The sequence below is a fragment of the Colobus angolensis genome, unplaced genomic scaffold (genome assembly GCF_000951035.1).
Source record: "Colobus angolensis palliatus isolate OR3802 unplaced genomic scaffold, Cang.pa_1.0 Scaffold242, whole genome shotgun sequence".
NCBI classification, from domain to species: domain Eukaryota; kingdom Metazoa; phylum Chordata; class Mammalia; order Primates; family Cercopithecidae; genus Colobus; species Colobus angolensis.
In genome coordinates, this window is record NW_012115622.1 from 804,532 (window position 1) to 812,697 (window position 8,166).

Consider the following 8,166-nt stretch of genomic DNA (forward strand, 5'->3'; position numbering starts at 1 on the left):
AGGAGAATCGTTTGAACCCGGGAGATGGAGGTTGCGGTGAGCTGAGATGGTGCCACTGCACTCCAGCCTGGGTAACGAGAGTGAAACTGTGTCTCAAAACAACATCACCACCGCTGCCACATAGTGAACTGTTCTATTTATGTGTATCTCCTGAATAGGCAAATCAATAAAAACAGAATGGAGATCAGTGGGTGCCTGGTGTGGGTTGGGGTTGGGACCTGGGCTAGTGGGAATGGGAAGTGGCTGCTGATGTGTATTGTGTTTCTTTTTGGAGAACTGAAAGTGCTCTAAATTCAGATTGTGGTGATAAATTCTGGGAATACACTAAAACCACTGAACTAGACTTTTTATTTTTAATACATAGAGACATGGTCTCCCTATGTTCCCCAGTCTGGTTTTGAACTCAGGGGCTCAAGCAATCCTCCTGAGGCCTTGGCCTCCCAAACAGGTGGGATTACAGGCATGAGTCCCTGTGCCCAGCCTGAACTGGACCTTTTCAAATGGGTGAATTTTATGGTATATAAAATATATCTCAATAAAGCTGTAAAAATAATATATCATTGGGCAAGATGTTCAGTGCAGCATGACCTACGTAGGGCAACACAGGAAATAATGCAAATGCTGTGTAGTCGTCATCCAGTGAAAGAAAGGAATAATAATCCAAATGCTCCCCTCAATAATAAGGGAACAGGCCAGGCATGGTGGCTCACACCTCTAATCCCAGTGCTCACTACTGCACTCCAGCCTGGGCAACAGAGCAAGACCCTGTCCCCAAAATAATAATCATAATCATAATCATAATCATAAGGGAATAATCACTGAGTAAAAACATTTATTCAGCGAATGAAATTTCATGCACTTAGTAGAGTAACTATTTTTAAAGTTTATGTTGTAATGTTAAATGCAAAATAAAATGGCTATACAGCTGAATGTACATTATAATTAGTTATCTATAGTATATATTTATGCAAAAATAAAAGAAGCGTATGCTTACTTTTTCCTTTTAATGTCGTTATTACTTATAAAGCTAATACCAAACACAAATCAAACCATAGTGAATGGGAAGAACCTTAACATGATCACTTATCCGATACTTAACACCAGAAACCGCTACATCTAACCTGTTAGGTATAGTTGGGGAACTTCCATAATCCTATGCCCCAGGAAAGAAAAAGGCTACCTTCGGGCTGCAGGTTTGTGGTGCTCTCTGAGGCGTCTGTCCTGCGCCAAGATGCTTCAAAGTATTATTAAAAATGTGTGGATCCCCATGAAGCCCTACTATACCCAAGTTTACCAGGAGATTTGGATAGGAATGGGGCTGATGGGCTTCATCGTTTATAAAATCCGGGCCGCTGATAAAAGAAGTAAGGCTTTGAAAGCTTCGGCGCCTGCTCCTGGTCATCACTAACCAGATTTACTTGGAGTACATGTGAAAGAAAACATCAGTCCGCCTGTAGATTTAAGCAAGCTGTATTAGATGGGGAGCGTGGAACGTCCCTCTACACACCGTTTACTTCATGGCATGAATAAATGGATCTGTGAGATGCAAAAAAAAAAAAAAGAAAAAAGAAAAAGGCTACCTTCTAGTTTCACCCTTATCAACTTCTACCAATGGATAATCGGTGTAAGCTGTTAACTGTTGAGAACACTCCACTGTAAAAATCAAATTAGCCGGGCGTGGTGGCTCAAGCCTGTAATCCCAGCACTTTGGGAGGCCGAGACGGGTGGATCACGAGGTCAGGAGATCGAGACCATCCTGGCTAACACGGTGAAACCCCGTCTCTACTAAAAATACAAAAAACTAGCCGGGCGAGGTGGTGGGCGACTGTAATCCCAGCTACTCAGGAGGCTGAGGCAGAAGAATGGCAGAAAACCCAGGAGGCGGAGCTTGCAGTGAGCTGAGATCCGGCCACTGCACTCCAGCCCGGGCAAAAGAGCAAGACTCCGTCTCAAAAAAAAAAAAAAAAAATCAAATTAAACCAACAGTAAACCATACCAAACAGAATCTGCTTATTAACTAGAAAAATAAGAATAAACAGACCTTCAGAAATTTCTTTGTCCAGAGATTTTAGCTCTTCTTCAATTTCAATTTTAACTTTTAATAAAATTTCTTGATCCAGAGATTGTGAAGCTACATCTAGTTGAACCCCTGAAAGCAACAAAAAAGGTTATTATTGAAAGAGGGAGAGAGAAATCATTAGAATATAATAGCACTTTTTTCTTTGAGACGGAGTCTCGCACTGTCACTGGGGCTGGTGTGCATTGGCGCGATCTCCACTCACTACAACCTCCACCTCCCAGGTTCAAGCCATTCTCCTGCCTCAGCCTCCCGAGTAACTGGGATTACAGGTGCCTGCCACCATGCCCAGCTAATTTTTTTGTATTTTTAGTAGAGACGGGGTTTCACTATGTTGGCCAGGCTGGTCTCGTACTCCTGACCTTGTGATCCGCCCACCTTGGCCTCCCAAAGTGTTGGGATTACAGGCGTAAGCCACGGCGCCTGTCCCTACAATACCACTTTAATAAGCCAAAAAATGCAAAATCATAATTCATTATCAAAATTAGGGAGGGTAGGAAATCCTTTTGCAATAATTAAAAAAACAGAACAAAACAAAAACAACCTTTAGTAGAAATACTTGGGCCTATTTATTGAGAGTAAGTTTCCACCTTTCTAGATGTTTCTGCCAGAAACAGGGAAATGGAGCTGAATCTTCAGAAACACATTAACTCAAGAGGAGGTTGGGAAAGATGTATCAATAAGTGAGGCCAGTCCTCTTTCCGTAGACAATGTATTCTTTTTAAAAAGTATGAAGTTGGAATATGATAAAAACAAAAACAATTGGTGTTATTAATATTTTAGTGGTGGTGGGAGATGTCCATTCCCCCCACTTCAAATTACATAGATCCCTAACTGTACCTCACTTTTGGACATGTTTTTAAATGATACACTTCTAGCATTTTATCCATGCTTTGCAATTTTCTTTCTTTTCTTCTCCCTATCCTGCCCACAATAGTTAGTTGACCGCTGCTTCAGTCCACAAAGCACACAACCGAGGCTAAAATCTCACCACTGTGGGTGTAATGATTTCTTTGTGCCAATCACTTTAGATTTATGAGAGCTATGCTCATCACCAGTCTCTCATGCTTATTACTAGTTAATTCTATTTTGCTACTAACTTTTCTAAATGCAGCAAGATAGTTACTTATCTTTGCAAGTACTAAGGTAGAAAAAAAGGTACTGAAGCCTGAAAGCAGCACCTCTGTCATCTGACAGTCCAATTTCACGCGTTAGTTTTAATGATAACAATACATAATAATGGCTAATATCAAGTGCTGGGGGCAGCATACTAAGTACTTTGTATGTACATGTATGTATGTAGGCAAGTGTATACACATGTACACTCATTAAATGCTCATAACAACCCTTTGAGATAGGTATTACTATTATCCTCAATTTGCAGGTGAAAAACCTAAGGCACAGGGAAGAGATCTGACTAAGGGTGCACTGACAGCAGAGCTCAGAGACAAACCCAGGCAGTCATCTTTCAGGGTCTGGGCCCTAACCACTGCACAGTGTCGCCTCTCACCATTCTTGCAAGCATGGGCTGTATTAAATCAAACACCATGAAGTCCAGGCCTGCCTCTATGACAGTGATCACAGCACAGCAGTTCTTGTTCTTGGGCTTTTTGAGATTTCAGGCTCTTAGAGAATGTGAATAAAATAACGGCCCCTCCTCCCAGAATGTTTGGCAAGCAATTTTAGGGCATTCATGGACCCTCTCAGGACCTTTATAAGCCTTGGTTTAAACACTTTACTAATTACCATCTAATACTCCTTTTTCGTTTTTTTTTTTTTTTTTTGAGACAGTCTCACTCTGTCCCCCAGGCTGGAGTGCAGTGGCGCAATCTTGGCTCGCCGCAAGCTCCACCTCGTGAGTTCACGCCATTCTCCTGCCTCAGCCTCCCGAGTAGCTGGGACTACAGGTGCCCACCACCATGCCCGCCTAATATTTTGTATTTTTAGTAGAGATGGAGTTTCAACGTGTTAGCCAGGATGGTCTCAAATCTTCTGACCTCGTGATCCACCTGCCTTGGCCTCCCAAAGTGCTGGGATTACAGGCGTGAGCCACTGTGCCCGGCCCATCTAATTCTCCTTCTTTCCCCTCCCTGAATCCACATACTCACACCCACTGCATAATCTAGCCCTCTTTCATTTGGTTCATGTACTATAGTTTTCTACTATTGGGTAACCTGACTTAATGAGCAGTGGCCAATGATCACCAACCACTAAAAGGCTCCAGGAGACAGATCAAGACGAGTAATCACAGGGTATGGAGGTGAGACAGAGTAGGAAATGGGACTGGGCCCCACCCCACTCATGTGTTTTTCCATCCGTTCTCAGTGACCACACCTTACAGCACCACCCCAACTGGCGCCATACCTGCTGACCAGACTTTGCAGGTATGGTATGAAGAAACTATAGGCAGCACCCCGCCATAAATCTTACTCAAGGGAGTTAGCTCTACCACGCACATGAGCCCAAGGACAATGACCAATCCTAATCTCCAGCCTCATTATAATACTAAAATCACCACCCAGGAAGGGGCTTCTCTGCCACTTTCTGATCATGTGTTCGCATGATTCCTTACCGTGTCTGCACTCCACCCCACACACGTAGTGATGCTCACCTGCCTCGTGAATCATGCATGTCACTCTCTGTAAGACACTGCAATGCACTCCCCTCGGAGAGCCAGCTGGAGAACCCTTCCTCCTGTGCTGTCTCCCTTATGTCCGACCTTTCTAGGCATAAGTCTTTTTTTTTTTTTTTTGAGACAGAGTTATGCTGTTGCCCAGGTTGGAGTGCAATGGTACAATCTCGGCTCACTGCAACCTCCGTCCCCCGGGTTCAAGTGATTCTCCTGCCTCACCCTCCTGAGTAGCTGGGATTAGAGGCACCCGCCACCACGCCCAGCTCATTTTTTGTATTTTTAGTAGAGATGGGGTTTCATCTTGTTGGCTACTAGTCTCGAACTCCTGACCTCGTGATCCGCCCACCTCGGCCTCCCACAGTGCTGGGATTACAGGTGTGAGCCACCGTGCCCAACCCATAAGTCTTAAGCCTTGTCTGGGAAACTTGCTTGGCCTTGTGTCAATTTCTATTACACAGGAGCCTAAGAACTTGTGGTTGGTAAGAGGGGGAAAAAACAAAGAAAGGATTTGTATCCAGAGACTAGAACATAAAGGAAACCAAAACGTTTCTCCTAAATTAAAAGTGGGCAAATTTGGGGGTAAAACAGCATAGTTCCTTTTATAGCTTTAAAAGCTTATATAAAAAGCTCAAGTTCTCCCTACATTACAAAAATATTCTTTCTTGAATAATTTTTTTTCTTCTACTTTCAGATGATTTCAGTACTACAGAGCAAAAATTTCCATTTAAACAAAAACTTTCAGATAAACAGAGCCAAACTGGCCAGGTGCAGTGGCTCACACCTGTAATCCCAGCACTTCAGGAGGCCAAGGCGGGTGGATCACCTGAGGTCAGGAATTCAAGACTAGCCTGGCCAACATGGTGAAATCCCGTCTCTACTAAAAAAACAAAAACTTACTGGGTGTGGTGGCGGGCGCCTGTAATCACAGCTACAGGCGGGAGAATCACTTGAACCCTGGAGGCAGAAGTTGCAGTGAGCCCAGATCGCGCCACTGCACTCCAGCCTGGGTGACAAGAGCAAAACTCTGTCTCAAAAAAAAAAAGAGCCAAATCAATTGACATATGCAGCAGAATCCACATTCCCGGGACATGGGCCGGATTCACAATCCCATCAATAATCCCAGCTTGGTTTTTAGCCAGAGGCATTCAGGGAAGTCAAGATAATTCAGAGCCATCCTAGGAATCTCACTCATTTCTGGAACTTAAATTCAGGTTTACCTGAACACCCAGAGGATGTTGAATTGTATACTTAGCGCCTAACCTTTTTGTTAGAGGAGACTGATTCTTCATTTCCCTGAAGACTTGAGATAAGTAACTTGTGGGGACAATGAAGTCCCTACCTGGGTGTGCGGGGAGGGCTCTGCAATCAACTATACTTCTCCACCATGCAAGAATTTCAGCAAAACAAACAAACAAAGAAAAAGCAGCATGAACTGGGCCACCAAGTTGCAGGTCTACCTACTATTCGTTTATGTTGAGACTTTTTTATTTTCTAGCAAAAGAGTGTTGCTGCTAAAAAGACTTTTTTTTTTTTTTGAGACAGAGTCTTGGTTTGTTACCCAGGCTATAGGGCAGTGACACGATCTCAGCTAACTGCAACCTCTGCCTCCCAGGTTCCAGTGATTCTCCTGCCTCAGCCTCCCGAGTAGCTGGGACTACAGGCATGCACCACCACATCCAGCTAATTTTTGTATTTTTAGTAGAGATGGCGTTTCACCATGTTGGTCAGGATGATCTCGATTTCCCGACCTCGTGATCTGCCTGCCCTGGCCTCCCAAAGTGCTGGGACTACAGGCGGGAGCCACAGCACCCAGCCGTGTGGGGTTTTTCTTTTTTTTGGTAGAGACAAAGTTTTGCCTTCTTGGCCAGGCTGGTCTCAAATTCCTGGGCTCAAGCAATCCTCCCACCTTGGCCTCCCTCATGCTGGGATTATAGGCATGAGCCACCAGGTTCTGCACATGTTTTCAGTTTTTGCAACCAAATTAAAGAATCCCAAATTCACAGATGGGCTTTGAATTAATTACTTCTATTAAAGTCAAGAAACTTGATTATTCTATCATTTACGGGTATTTAAAATACTTTTAAAAAACAAACAAAAGGTTAAACATTTTTACATATCACAGATTCTGATTCATTTTCTACTTTTAAAGCTGACAAAAATAACTTTCCTTTAAGTGACATAAAACACTTTCCTTATGAGCTAAGACTGAACAAAATAAAACTCAAATCCTTATTTTTTTTACTTTTTGAGAATGGGGTCTCACTCCATTGCCCAGACAGGTCTCGAACTCCTGGGCTCAAGCCATCCTCCTGCCTCTGCCTCCCTAAGTGCTACGATCCTTAAAAGCTGAAATGTGGCCGGGCGCGGTGGCTCAAGCCTGTAATCCCAGCACTTTGGGAGGCCGAGACGGGCGGATCACGAGGTCAGGAGATCTAGACCATCCTGGCTAACACGGTGAAACCCCGTCTCTACTAAAAAAATACAAAAAACTAGCCGGGCGAGGTGGCAGGCGCCTGTAGTCCCAGCCACTCGGGAGGCTGAGGCAGGAGAATGGCGTAAAACCCGGGAGGCGGAGCTTGCAGTGAGCTGAGGTCTGGCCACTGTACTCCAGTCTGGGCGACAGAGCGAGACTCCGTCTCAAAAAAAAAAAAAAAAAGCTGAAATGTAACACAAAGGATCTCCTCAATGTCACCAATAACATATAGTTTGCTTAATGACATTTCACTTATTTCTGCCTAAGTAAATATCTTTGATAAACTACATTCATAAAAACTTGAAAATGTTACATAAAACAATCTATTATGCAAAATTTGAGGCCAATTTATCCTAGAAAGCTCCTATCCCATTTATCCTAATCTTTATAAATTCTCATAAAGCATCAAAGTCTGCCTGTACAGATAAGCTTCTACTAAATCTCCATTACTGTTTACAATTATAACAGGTTTTCCCTTTAGAAGTAATTGTAGTGTTGGATGGCTCTGCAATAGCACTGATTAATATAACTGCACAAGGTACAGTGATCTCCAGAATACATCATGACATTATTAAAGCAAATCAAAAACAAGCTGGGAAATTAATTTACGGCCTATGTTATTTCTTGCAATAATATTGTCTCTTTCCCTTCTAGCTTCCTGGAAAGCAGCCATAAAGTGGATGATAAGCTTTGGCGTCAGGCCTTCTAACTCATCACTTGGGCAAGGAAAATAATCTTCTTGACCCTCTCCTCTTTATGATTATTTTTTTAAATTGAGATAGAGTCTCGCTCTGTAGCCCAGGCTGGAGTGCAGTGGTGCAATCTCAGCTCACTGCAACCTCCGCCTCCTGGGTTCAAGTTCAAGCAATTCTCCTGCCTCAGCCTCCCAAGTAGCTGGGACTACAGGCATGCACCACCACATCCAGCTAATTTTTGTATTTTTAGTAGAGATGGCGTTTCACCATGTTGGTCAGGATGATCTCG

The 8,166-nt window shown here is 43.4% G+C and overlaps 2 protein-coding genes across 5 annotated transcripts in view; one reads left to right on the forward strand and one right to left on the reverse strand.

Annotated features, from left to right (window-relative positions):
• The window catches only part of BCL2L13 (BCL2-like 13 (apoptosis facilitator)), a 117,711-nt gene that overhangs the window by 55,901 nt on the left and 53,644 nt on the right, over positions 1–8,166 (reverse strand). For all 4 annotated transcript variants that reach the window (XM_011945653.1, XM_011945649.1, XM_011945655.1 and 1 more), the window contains exon 3: positions 2,042–2,149. Coding sequence is in view for 2 of the 4 variants with exons in the window: in XM_011945649.1 (XP_011801039.1) it covers positions 2,042–2,149 (108 nt within the window). In the remaining 2 variants the exon portion in view is untranslated. The remainder of the gene's footprint in view (positions 1–2,041; positions 2,150–8,166) is intronic.
• On the forward strand, positions 1,192–1,538 carry LOC105514349 (6.8 kDa mitochondrial proteolipid). Its single transcript, XM_011945648.1, has one exon. It carries the CDS (start codon positions 1,232–1,234, stop codon positions 1,406–1,408), a length of 177 nt encoding a protein of 58 aa, XP_011801038.1. The 5' UTR covers positions 1,192–1,231; the 3' UTR covers positions 1,409–1,538.